This window comes from Euwallacea fornicatus, chromosome 15 (assembly GCF_040115645.1).
Source record: "Euwallacea fornicatus isolate EFF26 chromosome 15, ASM4011564v1, whole genome shotgun sequence".
NCBI classification, from domain to species: Eukaryota; Metazoa; Arthropoda; class Insecta; order Coleoptera; family Curculionidae; genus Euwallacea; species Euwallacea fornicatus.
In genome coordinates, this window is record NC_089555.1 from 252643 (window position 1) to 272588 (window position 19946).

At 39.2% G+C, this 19946-nt stretch overlaps 1 protein-coding gene across 5 annotated transcripts; it reads left to right on the forward strand.

Annotated features, from left to right (window-relative positions):
- Window positions 1-158: 158 nt before the first annotated feature.
- On the forward strand, window positions 159-19546 carry stumps (DBB domain-containing protein stumps). 5 transcript variants are annotated; one of them, XM_066290697.1, is made up of 16 exons: window positions 159-304; window positions 3510-3656; window positions 5525-5699; window positions 5756-6036; window positions 6089-6289; window positions 16251-16395; window positions 16454-16689; window positions 16747-16925; window positions 16989-17285; window positions 17346-17487; window positions 17549-17809; window positions 17989-18150; window positions 18205-18383; window positions 18442-18825; window positions 18883-19120; window positions 19183-19546. In XM_066290697.1, exons 2-16 carry the CDS (start codon window positions 3647-3649, stop codon window positions 19290-19292), a joined length of 3000 nt encoding a protein of 999 aa, XP_066146794.1. In that variant the 5' UTR covers window positions 159-304; window positions 3510-3646; the 3' UTR covers window positions 19293-19546. The 5 variants fall into 5 exon arrangements, with proteins under 5 accessions (XP_066146794.1, XP_066146797.1, XP_066146799.1 ...); XM_066290700.1 differs by lacking the exons at window positions 159-304; window positions 3510-3656; window positions 5525-5699; window positions 5756-6036; window positions 6089-6289 and adding an exon at window positions 8670-8774; XM_066290702.1 differs by lacking the exons at window positions 159-304; window positions 3510-3656; window positions 5525-5699; window positions 5756-6036; window positions 6089-6289 and adding an exon at window positions 12857-12875.
- The last annotated feature ends 400 nt before the right edge of the window (window positions 19547-19946 follow it).

Genomic DNA, 19946 nt, shown 5'->3' on the forward strand with positions numbered 1-19946 from the left:
CCGAAACAAAGTAGACGACACAAGGTAGATCCTCATCGATGCGTTTCAGTACGTCTTTCAGACCTGAAAATCCGAGGATATCCTGCCCCCACCTCTTCCTGAAAAAGCGGGTGTAAAGACGCGCTTCGAGTGCTTAGGAAACATGACTGCTCGCTCTTTAGTGTATTCTTGACTCTGACTCGAGCGATTCCGAGCAGAGATTCCGAGTGAATCACTCAGTAGCATAGAACTCGATACAAATTTGTTTTGGTTCATCAGCGCGAAGGAACGGTTAAGTGAAGACTAATTTTGTGTATTTTTAGAGGTAAGAAAATTTGGCTAAAAATTGAGCCTCCGTAGAAGTGACTGATTTTCATCTCAATCATTTTCATAAATATAACTTCAAACGCAAAAAACTTGACGGCTAATTTGTTTTTTTGAAAAGTCTTGAGCGTCAGCCAAACTAATATTCGAGTAACAAATTATAAATTAAATTTCAGTTAGGATACCTTGGCCTAAATTGAACAAAGTGAACAAGGAGTATATCCCAATGAAAACTGCGTATAAATTTAGATTTACAGTCAGTTAATCGAGGTTTGTTTAAGCCAAACACTGTTTATACCTTTAGACCTAAATATTTTCAGTAAGTACTGCCATTGGCACTGTTCAGAGCGAAGATATGTGAATGACCAATTTTCCATGTTTACCAGGTGCAGGTGGGTCCAATAAGGCGCTGCACCTGGACTTCCAAATAAAGAATAATTTTCTTGACACAATGGGGAACCCCGAAGTTAACCTGTAGAATATTTATGTCATCGCGGTTTCAAATAAAAATACTCGATCGAGAGCTATTTTCGGATTCTCGAAATTTTACGATTTGTAATATTGCACTTGCGTTACGATTTCGTGAAAACGGATTACTATCGAAAGCGATTTATGTTTCTATTGATCTTAAAATTTTCCAATAACATTCGACTGTTTAGGTGCCATAAGCATTATGCAATAATCGACTGACGCAGGTCTCTAGCAATAAGGTGCATTCCTTGGCCCAAAATGGGAAACTTATAATGGAGTACTTATACGGCATCTATTGTCATCTCCTTTACGAGTGGTGCCGCTATAAGCGTCCTTATAAATAATTGCAATCACGCGAAGTGATCCCAAAACCTACAGGAAACGACAATTATCAAGGTTTCAAATAAAATGGCATTTCAAAAATCCTTTCAGGTCATTAGTCGCAATCTAAATACCAATTCATAATCTTGAGTTAAAATTGAAACACTTTCGGAGTCCAGACACCCACAAACATCCAGAACACCTGCTGTGGACTATTAATCAAATATTATTTTTTAAATACGATCTTGCTACCTTTACCGTGTCTATTCCAGTTGCACGAAAAAATATTTATAATAAAATTTAAAAACTGTAGGTGAGAGTAACCAACACACCTTTGCCTAATAAAAATGAGGAAATCTGGAATAATAAACTTCTGGTGCGTACGTATTTGCACCAAAGACTTGCGTCTAATATTTTATTGACTGGTAAATATAGCTTAAGCTCGAGTTAATTCTGAAACACATGTTTTAGCTGCGAAGAACAGGACGGTAGTTAGTGACTAGGTGTGGGTGTAAATGCATATTTAGCACTCATATTCGGGCTAACCTCATCTTCAAGCCAGAACATGAAATAGGTATGACAATGAAAGAATTAATGTATGGTTGATCTCGGTTTTAAAAACAATGAAGTGATTAGTTGGTTTTACATTGGTTGATGTTCAAATTAAGTACTATGGTCAAAATGGTGAAGGAATGTTTCATTGTAGTTTTAATAACAAAGGAGGTTGGGGGAGGGGGTCGATAAATCTCCGCAAATTGCTCTTTGGGTTTCCATATCCCGTTTGGTTCAACAACTGTTTCAGCTTTTCTCGGTAATTCAAGTCCTTCTCCCATGAGAGTACACCTACGGTGGAATGTCCCATCGAACGAGCCCATCAGTCCTAAGGGTCAAATTACTATATGGGCCATTAACTGTAATTGCAGGATAATTTCTACGAAAGCGTTAAAAGAAAGCATTAGTATTGGTCAGATTCTTTATTTCCAGGGACAATGTCGTCAGCTTAAAGTTAACAACACATTAAGAACTTGACCTTAACGAATGACGCTAAACTTTTTTAGAAACTCTTCCATTCAGGAGTAGTCGCAAGTATCGACAGACACTTCTACGTCCGGTTTCTTTCTGCTTCTTGTATTCTAAACCCACGTTTAAATACAAAATCCTGTTCTTCTCGAGTCCCTTTAAGTTCCTGGAAACTCGATTTATGTAGAAACCTTTCAATGCAAATGTGATTCTGTGTGGAATATTGCTGAGACGATAAATTAATTTACATCAAATTGTGGAATATCATCCCACTTCGCTGGATCGTCAATGGAGTTATAAATACCCACTAGCAAGATTCTACGAACAAATCGATATATTGGCTTGACCTGTATGAAACCAATGTAACTGATATTCATGTAATTTTCAGTCGCTTTTTCGTTGACTTGCAAATAAAATCTCGAATTCTCTTGGATTGTAACGATTTTATTTTCAATTCCGTTCATCCACAAACAACCAAAAATAGCTGTTTACACGAATCGATCTGTAATTAACTCTTGTGTATTTTTGCATCTGAATCAAGCCAATTTTGCAGAGCAATTCCCGCAAAAGTTAAAATAACATGATGGAGAATACGATTTCCTACATAATTCATCAAGTTGACGAATGGAAGCCACGTGAACTCAAATCCAAATTAATTTGATTCATACAATGTGGAAATCATGAATGAACGAACCTGCCTGGCGACTCCAGCTTTAGATTTCAAATTAGCCATCCCAAAGCGACAGACGAGGTGTTCATTAGAGTAGTGTTATTAAAACTTCTATTTTGTACTATTAAACTCATCTAATTTTAGTTTGATTAAACGAGACTCTGTAGGTTTTTTAATAACGAAAACCAACAAAAGGGAGAGTGGCATGGGTTTTCTGTTTTTTGTATGTTGTTACTAATTAACGTTTCAGATTTGGGATACATAAACCCCACATGTTGTCTTTATCTGGAGCAGCCATATGAAGGAAACTCAATACGGGTTTAGGTGCAATAACAAAATGGATACATTATTGAGTAATTGTTGTAGGAAATGGCTCGTTTCTTCGAAACATATTGTGTCAGATGGAGATTTTAACGCCTTCCCTCCTCCACACATAATTGTCTAATTTAGGCCCCAAATCTCTGGCTAATTTACATACACTACACCCAAAAGTGTGTCTTTAAAGATGCATATCTGAATTCACAATAGTCCTTAAGTGATAATGTGCTTCGGCACTGCCTACCTATTTGTTTTAGTGTCAATTATTTTATTAAATCCGAGGCATGAGCTTTTAACAATGTTTACTAAGCCAATTGAGGTATACAGCCCGGGCATGAGGCTCATATTCTTAGGTTTAAACTCTACATAAATAAATAAATAAACATCTCTCTGTTACTTTTTACAGAATACTCCCCCTCATACAGAGTTGAATGTGCGTACGAATCCGAACTTACGAAAAGGAAGTTCCGAATGGCTTTTCAAGTCACGTTCACTTGAAATTTCGAGATTCGTTGACCGTACTACCCGGAGAGTATCCGAACAATGGATCTCGGTGAGTACTACATTTATTTATTAATTATTTGTTGAGACCAACCACCTGAGGCTTGAGGGTTAGTGACCAAATTTTAGAGAGTTTTTGCGTCAATAAAAGAATGACCAGAAGATTTGAGCTTATTGCATGTACAAGCAACCAGTAATATACGTCACACCCAATCATTCTCACTTGACCTTTTCGCCATTTCCATTTTTTTTTAAGCAAATTCGAGCAATCAATTGCGGAACGTTCGCTAAAATAGACCTAAAAGGTACTGTAAAATAGATTTTACCTTAGATAGAACATTCTAATATGCTTTTCGCCATTAGCGGCCATCTTCTTCGCGAAAAAAACAATTTTTCGAGTGGTTGTTTGACAGAGTTTGACGTAAGTAAATTCACGAACAAACTTTTCTGTTAGGGGGCGCCAGCGGTTCATTCAAATAGGACCCATGAAGGGCACTGGTGGATGTTGTAAACTAAGGCCAAAACTGGTGTTAACCTTATATTGTTAAACCGCTGCATTGATATTTTCCATAGTCAAGTTAAGGGTCTTAGAAAAATCTCTAAAGAAAATAATAAAAATGCGTGACGAAAACTCCCTCCTCAACACTTTCATTATCATATTTTTTAATATTTATATTATTTAAATTTATTATCATCTGGCGTTAGGTCGTTAGAGATACGACGTGAATATAAATCGCCCTTCTGTCTTTATGTTTTTCCATTGAGGCTTCTTAAATCAGACTTTTTAAACGCAATCTCTCATGTTTAATGCATGCTACGATCGGGTGATGAAACTCCGATAGATCCAGATAGGGCCATAAGGAGGTGTTTGAAGAATGAATAGAGCTTCAAGATTTGCATTTTCCTTATTTGTAGTTCATTCATAACATGCTCTAAAACACCTGTGTTTAATTTTTTTTTAATCTCTTTCCAATCGCTGAAATTAGGAGCTGAATTTACTTGGAACTAATCGACGGGAATAGAATATGATTGAAAAGGGTAAAGAAGTGTGCCCGACGCTACGGACTGCTACGTCTAAGTAGAGAAAATTCTAGAAGATTTTGACCACACAACTCAATATATATTTTTTACTGGAAACAGTAGACACTTCAATTCGGGGAATCGAGATTTTCTGAAATGATGAAGTGATTTTGCTTGAACTCCGGTCACGTACATTCAAAACTTCTGCAATTGGCTCTCAGCCTTGCGACTGCCTTGTCTTAATATATCAATCTTTTGAGGAGCTATTGACAAATTAATATTTATGTCTGTTTATCCGAGGTGCATATCAATCCTCAACGGACGCAGACAATACTGGGAACAAATCGATAAAATGCAAATTGTTACGAACTGAATATGACGTTGAAAATGACGAAAATACTACATGACAAAACCACTTGCTTTCAATATTCTTGGTTAAGTCTAGTTCGAATTAATTTGATTATTAACTTTCCATAGCCGATAAATAAAATTTTGATTCTGAGAATGATACTTCTGCTGCATATAAAATGACATAATTTAATTCACAGCTCGTATTGTTGTTGTTGTAAAGGCGTGAGAAACTGGGTTTCTGGAATGTGGGCTACAGAATCAGATTATCACTGTCATTCACCATGTAATCAACCCTCGGGCTTTCTTAGCTTAAGCATTTTCAAAATGCGTAACCAGTCTCATTCATCCTGTCGGGCCTCTTTGTCGGGTGGTATCACTTGAGGGTACCACTGCGTCTCCCCTCCATTACTTTACCATTAAACAACTCGAAAAATTAGTATTCACAGTGTCGACTTTTGGATATCGGAATGTATTCCGTACCGACTTGAGAGAATCATTTAGTTCTCGCATCTTGAGTGTTTGTGTGCTATGGTGCTACTATGATTGCAGACAACCCCAGTTACTTCGCAATGCCAACTGACGAACCCGACTGTAGCTTTGCTCAGCTACGACACAAGCATCGAGGTAGCAACTCTGAAAGCTCCTCGGAAATATCTTTAACGAGACAACTAACCCCGCCAAAATGTACCAGCAATAGAAGGGAAATATTTCGAAATATCTTTAGGTAGTGTTCCAGCTGCCGTGCTAATTTTCGCTCTAAGAAAAGTGTCTCGTTATCAGATCTGTAAGCACCAATTCGGCAGACTCTAACCAAGAACTGTTGATAATGGGAGAGCCGCGTTTGAGTGATATGGCCCCGGATTTGGCTTATAAACACCCAAGTCGCTCTAACTCTTTGAAGCGATCTCAAGAGAATGGCCACTACTTGCCTCTGCCTGCGTCAGAAACGGGAGCCGACGAATTGGTCGAAGAAGATGAGGTCTTTTTAGCTGACGATTCCGCGAGATATTCCAATTTCAGCGTTTTCAAGAGAGTTGGCAGCGGAAGCAACAGCCCCAAAGGTACTGAACTGGTTATCGATCATTAAATTTCTCATTCATTTCGTATCCACAGGCCCTAGCAGCCCTAGAAGACACTCAATCAGTACCTTTAACTCACGAGACCGAGCCAACAGCGTAGCTTCCTCATCCCGAAGCTTCAAAGACGATTTTTCCACGACAATGCAAGAAAACGCCGCCTCCAGCTCTGCCATCGACGAACATTCTTTGAGACACATGTCTTATCCCAGAAAAAGATGTCTTAAGTGCTCAAAGGGTAAGTAATGCAAGCAATTCACAGCACCTTAAGAAGCCAATTTCCGGTATCATTATTATTATTATTACGTTTTATTGTCTCAATTGCCGAATCAAAGTTCAACATCAACTTTGGCCCCTTTATTAGTGCGGCCATGCAGTCGTATAAAGTATAATTGAAGTCAGGTTGATTGATGATTGCCGACGTCTTGCGATAAAGCAGGAGATGGTCTTGCCAATTGATTTATGCAAGGAAAACGCGTTAGTTTTATCAAAATATGTGGAATAAGAGAACAATTTTAAACTGGAAACCCAAAAATCGTTGTGGACTAAACGGTCGTTACTAAAGCGGTAGTGTAAGTTGTCCTGAGGTGATGGAATTGACTAGAAAACCTAATAATGACTACTTCATAGAACAAGATTATCAAAGAGCAGTTTACTGACATTCAATATAAATATGTACTTAATACGGACACATAAATAATTATCTGACCTGAAAAAATACGCACATTTGGCAACAAAGCATTTTCACTGACAACCAGCATTAATCCGCCATCTTTTTCACACTCAAATGCGTGTCTACTAAGACCGTCATAATAATTTGACAAAAGAATGGCCCTGCGTTGCCAGTTTTTTGTACTGCGCGTTTCTGACTAGTGATTTTCCCTAAATTGTTCACAACTTCACTATTTTAACGTGAGGTACCCAATATTTTTCCGAATTCGAAAAGGGCAGGAAATTTCATATGCGCATTTATTACATGTTGCTATCGCAACGACATCGCAACGAACATTTTATAGTTATGTTTTTCATTAACTCACTGGGATTTGTGTAATTAAATTCCATTTATTTTACAAAGAATATGGGTATATAAAATACAATTGGCGATAAAAAAAAACCCGGTATATTACTGCATATTAAAATTTGAGCGACGAAAAATATGGGGTCATTATTGACATTTTCCATAACCACCTTTTGCCGGTTGCGATGTACATGATGAAAAATAGAATTTTTAGACTTTAAAGCTACACAAAGTCAGTGGCGTAGCAGGTCTTAATACATTCACAGACTTAATACAAAAATGGTAATTCGGCGCAGTTGTTTTCAGATTTTGAACCCTTTCAGAGATTAAACAAACCCACTCAGCTGCACGCAAACGATTTATTCAGTCGCGAACAATTTTGACAATTTCCTAAATGTAAAATCAGCTGAAACAATATATTGAAATTTTAACTTACAGTTTATTAAAGTCATTATAAAAAAAGTCGTAATTAAGTACTTAAATCAACCAAACGAACTCAATTGGCAAACAAATATATTTGGCAACGCAAACACAAATAGATTTGGAAATTGATTCATTAACCTTATGTCTTTGTCGCACTCGAAAGGTTGTCGCACGGGGTTACCATATTAGTTTGACAAAAAAGCAACGGAGCGTTGCCATTGGATAATTATAAAATTTGCAGATGTAGGTCATTTCTTCGGGTTTTTATAGGTTTTGCGACGAAAATAAAGATTTAATTTATAAATTTTATCGAACAAAAACCAACGCAAGTTTCATATTCATTTGAAGCTAAGCCTTCGGCATGACCTTCACAAAGTAGAAGTGGCAAATTGGTGAAAAACTGCACGCAAGAAAATCAAAGCAAACATCCTGGATATTCCTGGAACAACTCATAAAGGCCTCAAAAGGCTCAGAGTGGATAAATAAACATCCTATTCCCATCATTACATGTATTACATGCATAATTTTAAGACCTGGCGCGTGCCTTTGGTACTCTGGCCTAAAGGTGAATACACCCTCCGTATAAAGTCAATAACTGTTCCATACCGCAAACAAAAGTACCCGTACGACCAATAGTACTCAAGTCGCTATTTCCGAAATAAATTACGGACTCTATAATAAGCGACTTAGACCAATCAAACCTGCTTCCGGCTATAGGCCAATTGATTTATTATTTCGATAGATTTATGGCTGTATTACGCAAGTGGCACATGGCAGCAGTTAGATATTTCGGGCGTGATTGTACTTTATTAAAAAATATTTTTTATCGTATTGTGGTTAAATGGCAAAATTTCGGTGGGCGTGCGCACGTGCTTATTGTTATGGAATTTTCTGTCCATTGTTGACAAGCTAAAGCAGTGGCTTTCCAGTTTGGACTTTTAAGTTTCTCTCGTGCCCTTGGCCCTTCGGTGGACACGCGGCTAATCAGTGACGCTCAAATTGAGCCGGGCGGTGGGTAAATAGGTCGTAGAGCAACATTACTTGCGACTAACTCAGTTAGGATATCCGATGTACTAAAAGGCAACATTGAATCATAAACAATCCGATCACGTACCATACTCCATATGCTGACGCCAGTCCCCACTATTGGCCAGACCGGGAATTGTTTTTCCATAATATTTTTTTGCATCATCAACGAGTCTTCAGCGACCTTCTTCAACAGTGTGAGATCGAATTTGTTGTGTATAGTGCCAAAGTAGTTGATTCAGATTCAGTGTTCGAAGTAAGTAATAGAAGTTTGAGTTATGTTTTGTGAGTTCCTAGAAAATGTGCCGGCATCTGTGGTCGCATTTCGAGCTAACCCAGACCGAACATTTACTCTGTATGAAGGCAATTATTTATTTTATCAAATAGAGTTAGAGAAATGCAAATGCAAAACATCCGTTGGCATGTTTACGGACTTTGCACGTGCTATTAACAGCCCAATGAAACCGTACACTTCATTTGGGGAATGATGCATTCTTTATTGGCGACTACAATTACATTTAATGTAAAATTGCTGGTGCAAATGAAACTCCTTAACAACACCAACTTTGTATATATCCCGTTCAAAGTGTGTTTTGTTAATTCTGGGTTTTACGAGGGCGCGAGGCCAATGTTTACAAGAACCACTAGTGATTGACAAATTTCGGTTTTTAGCTGATGACACATTTACCATGCAGAGGTAATAAAGATAAGGCTTTTACGATTAATGTTTAATGGTCTAGTAATTGGTTTTTAATCAAAAACACGCAACCACTATCGAGTAATTTTGAGAGCCGTTTAGACCTGGATTCTATCTCGAGCAGCACGAGCCACGTCTTTCCATGGGCTATTTTAATTTGCTGTATCATTAAGTCGCTCTGTTTAATTTATCGCACGTCGCCGTGAAAAATTTAGTAGCATTCTTTAATATCACCGGGAGTCATATTTTACCAAGTGAAGATAAATACGGGTTTAATTGACGACTTTGCGCCTGAAATAGCTCGCGTCGAAAAAGTCGTGTTTTAACACCCCGAGGTGTTTTTTAGGCGTCTGAGGTCACGGTAAGGTATACCAGCGAAGTGGCAGCGTCGATCAGCCCTTCGAGAGATAAATCTCAAAGTTTGGCAATATCGGCCGAATTTGGGTTGCTGCGCCTCGCCGCTGTGAAACAAAAGAGTGATGCCTAGTTGCCATTTACATCGAGCACCAAGCAAATTCGCAAGAGTTTCTTCATATAAATATTTTGGGTTCGGGAAAGACTCAGATTCGGGTGTTCGAATGTGTCCTGAATATCAGCAATGAAGCACACGCCTGGATGACTTACACCAATCAAGGGAAGTTCGAGGCTTAAGCAATTTTTCAAACTGTCAAGTTCGTTCCTCTTCCCTTTCACGTTCTGAAAAGATCTAATTTTCGCCCTTATGGACTTGACGTAAGACGGGAAAATTTAATTTTCCTACGAGCAAACTTCTCAATTGGATTCAGGGAGAGTTTAACCCCGTTAAACGGAACTTCGTCTAGGTTACAATTACCCCAATAACCCAACACCAGCTGGAAACGGTTTTCTTGTAACTCTGACTGATGTGATTTCATCTAATTACCCATTCCGCCTGTAAATGAAATTTCACTTTGTTTAAGCTAAAATGTGCCACGACTTCAAACAGTCTCCTTCTTTGTCTCGGATTTAAATTGGTGTGTAAAAGCACCCGAAATGCAGTCACTGTGTTTGTTTACGCGTGTCTTCGTGCGTTAGAAAACCGAATCAAAAAGGATGAAATGTCAAACACGCGGAGGAACTTAATGCATTCACCTTTTGGGTGGTCTGGACGCGGATTTTCGAGTCCCAACTAACTACCAAATTCCCATAATATCATAATTCTTCACGAGTGTCTGGAATGACTTAAAATTCCCCATCATCTGGCTTCCAAAGGGGTCCCATAAAAGGTTAATTAAGAGATAACAGTTCATGACTCGTGTTCATCTGTTCATCGGCGCATTGAAAAAAGAAAACAGAAGCACAGATTGTTGAGGGTTTTAATTTCCTTTGGGCCTTGTGAGGAGCCGCCTTCCCGCGATTAAGCCTAATCTGCTGGTGTCCTAGAATCCACTGGAAGCCGGCTAGAGTTACATCAGCGACAAAAAGCTTATCCAGTAAACCTTTAACGTGGAAAATCTGAAAGTAAACATGGTTTCCGGCTCTCCTAACACTTCCTACACGGCAGTACTAGTTTATTTGATTTTCTACCCGTCCGGTATATTGCCCCATCGGGCCATGTGCTGCACTGTGTATATTTAGATTTCCCTCAGTTTTTTTGTGGATAATTTTCCTGGACGCGTGGCACTTGTAGTCCATACATGTGCAAACGCAGTGGTTATGACTCCTTCAGTTCGCGAGATTCCGACGAAGCTCTTCGTAAAACAAAAGTCCAGGCTTGGCATGCGATATAAGGAAAAAACACTACCTAAAAGATTTTTTTAGGGGAGAGATGCCATCGTTTTGTCACTTTCAAACTTCGGTCCTCTATATGTCGAGAATTCATGGAGCAATTCATTCAAAAAATATCTCAAATCAATAAACTCGATGAGCTCTAAGCGACGCCAAACCGAACAATCTCTTCGGGATTCTGATCTACTGGTTAATCCTCCGACATGTGAATCCATCCCTCCTTTTAATTCACAAATTGTGCTCTGACCCGCACCATCCGGTCCTCAATTAAGTTTTTTTTTGCCTTTTTTAATAGCCCCTTGGACTTTCGCGCCAAAGGGAGGAAAAGGGCGAGGAATGTGTCCGTACAAAACCCAATTTTGCCGGATTGTGGGAAGAAACGTGTTCAAAACCACTTCAAAAGTTTTAGATTACCGTTCTCTGTGGGATTGTTTTTGCTTCGGCTTTGACCATCAGCCAGAGGCGTAGACTTAATAATTTTCTTTAGTTATTTTGTGATAACGCGCCGTTGCCATTGACCTTTTTGTCGGACAGTTCTCTAGGAAACATTTGAGGAGATGCATAAATTATTATTATTATAAGTAGCATTGTTGCCTTGTACGCCACTCCAAGTAGGTACGTTAAGCTGCCATAAAATCGACAATAATGGTGCATCCCGAGTAATAGCCAAATAAATCAAAAGATGGTTTCCAGATGCGATTTAGGCGTCCCAAGGACCGTGTTCGAATGACCTGCCAATCGTTCTAGTCGCCACCCAGACCAGATGTCGAAACATGCACGTAAATCGTCCTTTTATGCCTTTTGTCTAAACTTATTTTCCTTTGAAATCCTTTATGATTGAAATAGGCAGTAATGGGAAACGGAAAAACTAAAATTTCGTATCAGCCCAGACCATTTGTAATAGTCGATTGGGAACAGGAAATCACCGTCTCTACTCGTCTTTCACGCTTTATTTACGTCGGAAATCGGGAAGATTTTCCCAAAAATAATCGTCAATTACTAGTTTCAAATTAGGCTACTACTAATTAGAGGTTACGCAATGTCAAAACAGGACACTATAGAATCCCCCCTCAAAGCTTCCGGTGAGCACGTTTAAGGGAAACAATGCGTCATTCGATCCATTAACAGATTCGACTTCTTTTGTGCTTTCGTCTCCCCGTGTTTAACTTAACTAAGAGACAATTAAAGTAACTTAAAGGAAGGAAATTGGGCACATCCGACTTGTCATCAAGAGAATCTTCGTATTGTCCATCACGGCATCAGGATATTTTTAACAAACATCGTAATGTGAAACCCAATGTCAATGCCGAGATGAGGCCCTGAAATCCGAAAGCAGGTCAAAATCGTCATCGGGGTGTCAGTAACGAACCACAGGCGCCCTAAAAGATTGAATTTCAATTTTAATGATTTCGAGAAAAATATTTTTATGCCCTGGTGTTACGTACGAAATGGGGCCTCATCGAGGCTGAGAAACACCAATGAGGGAACGGTTTCAACTGAGACACTAAATTCGTGTCCGCCATTTTGTCAACAATTCATACGTGTTTCCTGTAGTTTATTATTACTACTGATAATAAAAATGACCGAGTGTTCAGTTCTGCGCTATTTGAGCGAACTCTTACCGCACGTAATTACGTCTATTGTTATCATTAACCATACTGCTGGTTCCATTACCGTCATAATTTATTATTAAAACCGATAAAGTAGTACCTGCACTATCAATATGCATCCACACCACTTCCGTCCATCCTTTCCAGGAAGCAAGATGGCACGTGACTGCCTTAAAGAGGCGCATTTATACGCGAGAGTGGCCAGTATTTCGTGTTGGTTAGATATACATTTGAAAAATCGTGTTTCGAAGCGTGTGCCAAATCCTCAAATTCAGAAACCTCTAGATCTAGTTCAAAGCTTTCGGTAAGTCGCACCTGCGCCGCGTCCCCTTCCCTTTTTAAATAGGTGCCATAAAATTATGTTCATTATTTTCTTGGGCGTCTTATTTGTTTCCAGCTCGCCTGATGTATATTTAAACCCTGCTGCCATTAGGCACATAACAATTACCTACTAAAGTTATTTTGGGACGGTTAACAAGAGATTCGAGGTAATAAAAAGTTTCATTAATGGATTGGAAATTCATTTTCAAGAGCAACGTGGCAGACGTGAAGCCTATTTGCATTTTGGAATAGACATAATATGATGGGGTTTCGCGTGTAGGGATTTCGCCAAAATTCCATAATTTAATGCGTTTCCATGACGTACTGAACTCGATTTAAGTCAACTTTACACTCCCCTCGAACTTTTTATATGAACTTTATTTTGACTTTTGTTACGATTTTCAAAGGGTGGGGGATGGGGAAGGGCCTCAACATGCACGGTAACCGGAAACAGTAAAAATAAGAAATAATTTTTTTTTAACTGAGCTCAGGTCGCTCACTGAACGAATTTGGCACTATTTGAAATTTCTCCGCGACATCAGTTATTTAAATGGGTATTTTTAAATATGACCTGATGGGTGAATGCGTGAAACACTCGGAAATTCCTCTTCTCGACCGCTGAAGAATGGCTCTGATATTTTTTTAACCGTCATTCCTCAACAATTGAGAAGAGGAACTTCGGAGGGTGAAAAATAAAGAAAAGAAGAGTATTAAAAAGGAAAAAAACGAAAAATTTGTGTCAAGTATGGAATATACGATCTAATGGAGACTCAAATTACTCGAAAAGCGACCAGGATAGCTCTGGAAAGCTATCTCAACGAACTGATGTAGGCGTCAAATATTCAGTATTGCATACATGGCGTCCCATGGAAAAAATTCAGTTTCCAAGACTTAAAAAGAATCGTGTAAATAACTGATGATAAAAAGCATTTGAAAAACGTACTTTTTAATTACCACTTTCAAATCGAAAGAGGTGCATATAGGGATTTCTTTTGATAAGATTAATAACGGACAGCAAACTAGGAGAATTGCGAATACATAGAGTGTTTTATACGAAATATTTACCCTATAACAGGGGATAATATTTGGGGTGCGAAGCCTAAGGAAGTCCTACCCCTTACGAAAACCCAAATTACTTGAAAACCGACAGTCGTATTAAATATTATACAGAATGTCCGATGAAAAACATATTTATGGGATTTAAAAGAATCTGTAGTATGAGGTCTATCGTAAGTGTCGAGCCGCCACTAGATGACCCCTCGAATGGCACACGCGGTATCCCGTGAGACTGAGTAGAATGTACCTTGTCGAAATTAATTTTCCAAAGTCGTGAACCCACCTAGGTGAATTGCACGCATCGAAAAGAGGTCAATGTTCACATGAATAAAAGTGATTCGAGTGCTTTTGGGTAAATGCTAACAATAATGCCCATCCATTCCTCGATAGGAATCGATACTAAATGGCTGACATACATCCCATATACACCTGCGATAGTAAACTTCGTTACAAGGTTTATTAAAGCGAACACGCTCTATGTGGCAAACACAAAGGACCGATTGCATTAATGTTTCTGTGTGTGTGTGTGTGTGTGTGTGTGAGAGAGAGAGAGAGAGAGAGAGAGAGTGTGAGTGTGTGAGTGTGTGTGAGTGCGAGTGTGAGTGTGAGTGTGTGTGTATGTGTGTATGTGCTCAGCTTTGCTTTGCAACGAGGTTTGCTGTCATAATCGTATGGAGCTCTCTTAATCACGCCACCCCTCATTCAAGGTGGACCGAAAATATCCAGTTGTTTCTTAGAACGTGCCCAAAGCTAATAATCGTGTGGAACACGCTAATCTCTCTGTCATTTGGTTAATTCACGAATTTGTTCCCGCTAACGGAAAAACGAGCTTTCGTGATATTTTTGGCCCAGTCTTCATATATCTTCGCATTATGATGGGCAATAAAAATGTTTCTCGAAGGCGAAGCTTTCCAGCTTCCAGACTTTGGGTTTTGAGCTTAACGCGGATTATTATGATGTATTGGGTGTTTTGGGTTTGTGGCCGAAACAAGGCTCGTGCTTTATTTTATGGAAAGCTATTTAGTAACGGTTCAATTAAAAGAGACGTTTTCGTTCCTTGGCACGCGGACATTAAGTAACAACAACTGGGCTATATTTGAAAATGCAATTTTCCAGACATTCCGGAGCTGAGCCGTACGTAACACTGGATATAGATAATAGAGAGTGCTGTTGAGGGCGTCGTAAATTAGGCAACAGTAAACATTGGACTATAAATAGTTAAGCAGGAGGGTCTTTATTGCGTAGCGTAAAAAGTACGCCGAAGGGTAAAATCGCCCTGCTCATCAGCAGGAGAAACGAAGGGGACACGTGCCGTTCCAGGTGTTTTCAATAATAATCAAAGTCGTTAGAAGTTGCTTTAGGAGCCGACGTGTATCTTAAACGAAGATCCACACGGGATATCGATCACGGAAAAGCGCAATTTATCCCTATGGTGCATCTCTGGAATTAGCGCAGTGAAAATGATTAGAGCACACCACTGGCGATTGATAATTTTTACTGTGATACGACGAGAAAATTTCCTTACTTGTATCCCAGAGATATGGGATGACCGCAGTTATAGTTCTATTGTGGTCTTCGTCAGTGTGACGATAAACCAGTGCGGGCATTAAAAATGTCATAAAATCTGAGACAAAGAAGACTTCAGTGCGTTCCCACCACAGAGTCATTTGAGTGCGTTTTTACGGGGTGAAAATGATAAGAAAATTTGGCAGGACTAGGTCGCAGGGCGACTTGCTTGAAACGATAGAGACCGTAAAGCCTGCAGAAAAAGTCCCGGCTATGTGCACTTTGCGGAGGAAACCCAGCAAGAAGCACTCGTATCAAAACTTAAAAATCCATGAGGAAGGTAAAAAACGCCTAAAACCACCTTAAAAAAAAGGAACATCCGGCTGTTTTTTCTGTAGTACCTCAACCATCTGTGTATATTGTTATTAGAGGAATCTGGTTCATATTTTCACAATTTTCGCCAATATTAAGTCGTGTTTGTTTATAGTCGAGCCATAATTTATTTGCAGTATTATGCATATGTGTGTTTGTTTCAAATTTCGCTCACAAATCCATAAATCATAGAGCGCACCGATTATTTGGAATGTGAAAAAACTCTCAAAACGAAATTGAAAACTTGTTTATAAACTGGCATTATCTCTAAAACTATTATTGATACTCTTTATCGCGGTGTTCATGAAAGAGCTACTATGGCGTTATCTCATGTTCGGCTTCATTTCAGCTTTAATTACTTTAAAATTACATTTTAGGTTTAATGGTCAGCATGAAAAATCCTTTCTGAATCACATATTTTCAGGTACCTTGTCGAGGCAGAAGGCCAGCATGGACGACATCCTCATAGTGTCCCTGCGTAGCAGTGAACCTGCCAATTTGTGGGTGGAGTATTTCGCCTCGTACTTTGATCAAATCAGCAAGCAGGCCAGCAGAAAGTCTTCTTTCAAGTAAGTGATTACATTATGCAATATTGGAAGAAGGTTCTGTATGATAATGATTTATCAGGATCAAAAACGCCTATCTGGAAGAGTCTTTAACGGACAAAATCGACGACCTCAAGTTCTCAGAAGGAGCCACGGGGGTTAAGCTGCAGCTTGTAGTGGTGTGCCCTAAATTCCTAGACTTCGTGGCCCAAAACCCGACACAGGCTTCTAAACTGACGAGACTACTGCTGCCCGACAGAACTCTGGCTTTGCTGTTGGGCATTACCGACGCTGACATCAGCGACGTTCATAAAAACGGTAGTTTTGGTGCAATTTTCCTAGAGAGAAATTTAAGCTAAAAAGTGTTTTCGATAGCTTTGTCTTCGTATCATCAATGGCAGAGGCAATCAGTGGGTCAAGATCAGGACCAAACTTTTACCAAAGAATTTCTGAATCAAGCAATGGCAATATTAAGCAAGATTTGGAAGCAGCAAAGCTCGGTTATTGCTCAAGAGAAATCGTGCTTTTCAGTTACACCTAAAAAAATCAAACAGGTATTAAAGCACTGCTTAATTTCAAAACGCGCAAGGAATTCTATATTTGTGTCTTTCGCACAGGGCCAGAACAGCGTTTTTATTATTTTGACCCATCCCTTGCAAAAAGAGGACATAGTGAAAATCTCCGTTGAACGCCACGGAGAGCTACACGAGATTAAGGCTTTGAAGAGGAGGAATCCCTACATAATTAAGATTACAGTTCCTGAGAGCCTCATAGACATGACGGCCATAGTGAATATATTAGTGGAAAAGAACGGGAGCATCATCGGAAGCAGGCCAATCAAGTGCGAAAGCAGACTTCGAGAATTGGAGCAGATTTTGAGATCCATCAATAACCCTGTGGAGTTTATGTGCCAGGTATTACAACCGGCAAATGGTTTTTGGAGGATTTCTGTACTATATTTTTGAAATTGCCAGACCTTAGGATTCAGCCCTGCAGACCGAGAACTCCTAGACAATTGGCTGGTGAATGGATTCCAGAAGAACCTCCCACCTCACCTCAATTTACTTGGCAGTCATAGCACTCCCTTTGCTGCTAGCATCTCCGTGCACAAACACAGTAAGTGAACACTTTCTCTATATCCAAATAATTTAGCTATATGTGGTGTTTTATAACACAGGCAATGAGGAATTCCCCACGCTCCTCCATTTCGCAGCGAAATTCGGGCTGGAAAAGTTGGCGATCCAACTTATGGATTGTCCAGGGGCCGAATTGGCCTATGAAATACGGAACATGTTCGATATGGCTCCCACCGAAATCGCGGAAGTAAATGGACATCATCTACTTTCCAGTTTGCTCAGGGGTTATATGAACATGAATGAGGTATCTACGGTTTACACGAAGCTGAAAGAGTTCAGTTTGCAGCATAAATCTGATGAAGGTAAAATTTACCCACTTTTTGTACGATTACTTAGCACTGAGGGTCACAAAAAACCCTTAAATCTAAATCTGCCTTTTGTGCTTATATTTTTCCCTTAAATCAGATACTGTTAAAAATTCCCCCACTTTTAATACATACTACGACTCAGCTTTAATACACTCAAATCCTAATTATTTCAGATACTGAAGGTTATCTTAAACCCAAAGAAGTGGAAACTCTCTATAAGCTATGTCCAGCACCACGCCCTGTAAATCCTGAACTGATAAGAAGCTGTCCAACCCCTATAGCAACCCCCTCAAGCGATTGCGGGAGCTCCTTGTATTTGGCCATGGATAGAACTGGTAAGTTTCTCAGAAACTCATCACCCCCCTTGTAGAACTTAAATTCTACTGCAGCCAAAGCGTTTTCGAGAGAAGATCTGCACTTAATCCAAAACGAACCGGTGGTCAACCAGAAAAAGGAGCAGACATCTGAAAAAAAGGCGAAAGAGCACCACGTAGTCGAAGACAAGTTTCAGCGCGAATTAGCTGAAATTATAATGGATTTTAAGAATAATGTGCACTCCCTCCCTCAGGTAGGATACTTTGCAATGGCCAATATAAATAGTTGATAATTTCATTAAATAATTCTAGGTAGAGAAACTAGTGGACGACTGGAAGAACCGCAACGACGTCCAGAAGTCCTTCAAAGAAAAGCAGGAGCAATTGAACGAGATGCGATTACGTTATGAACAGATGCAGCAAGAATATAAAGCCAAGACGAAGAAACCTTCTCCCTTGGAGAGGTTGCTGAGGCTCTTCTCCAAGTCCTCAAAATCCGGCTCAATGTCCGAGGACAAATCCGAAGAAATGACTTCATTGAGTGTCATTTCTGGGCCTCCGCTAGCTTTGAACCAAAGCTCACGGCCCATCAGTAGCCTGAGTACCTCATCCAGTGGATCAAGCGGAAGAATGAGCACTATTAGTGGATGCAGCGTTGGGGATAGTGGTACCCACTCCGATAACGAAGATCGAAAGGTGACTAACGCTTTTAGCTTTCGCTTTTTTATAGAGAGTAATGTTTGTCTTCGACAGATAATACTGGGAGGATGCCATCAGGAGCACGACTTCAAAGAAATTGAGTTCAATAAGACCTCATTAGAACTGAATTACGCACCAGTACCGACCCCCAAGCCTGTGAAGTTCCCCACCATGCACCTCTTTGAAACCATCGAAGAGAACAAGGCGGTAACCAGACCTGATACTCTGCCTCTTCAAATGGGAAATGAACAGATTTATATTCAATTTCCGCCCAACGGGCAGCCAGTGCCAGGTAAACTAACTTAGTTCTTATAGGTATAGTGACAATGGTGCTAAATAAATCTTTTGATAAAGGGCTATCTGAAGGACCTTTATTAGAGTCTCCACGCAACGAATATATCAACATTTCTGCGCAAGGGGTACAAGAGAGTCACGAGTACATAAACTACAAGGCTGCCTCGTGACACATTTGGTACTAATGTGAGACTGACGCAAATAGTGTAAAGTAAATGCATGCTTTGTTACAGTGAATTGTATGTAAATCGTATATCATAATAATGATACTCAAAAAATTATCGTTGACTGATGAGCAACATGTATTTTGTACCTTTTTATTAATTTATTTGAATTTGATGTGTTTAACGTGGCCACTTTTTTGATATTTTATATTATGTAATTTTTGATGTTGTAAATATAGAATAAATTGTGTTGTAAATAATGTGTGAGTTTGTTGTATATACTTATTTTTTCTTGGAAAACAGCTTAATTTGTTCACCAGCAATTGAAAGATTCAGTCTGCTCTTTGAGTGTTCAAGAAAGAACTATTGGAAAGAAAGAAGAAAATGCAAGGGATGTTCGGTAAACATGTTTCCATATTCTGGCTTTAAATTAGCTCGGTTAAAATTTTTTTCATCCTACTTTCTCTTTGAAATTTTCGATCAAGTGAAGTTAATTAATACACTAAGCGTAACTTTTATTGACATCCCTTCTACAAATTCTGAAAATTGATTTAAATGGGCAAAAATTTAGGAAGCGAATAGAAAAAAAATATTTGCAAGGGTAATAAAACCATGGTGTTTCCGAATGTCTGAAGAATGAAATCACGGCTCTGTTCGAAC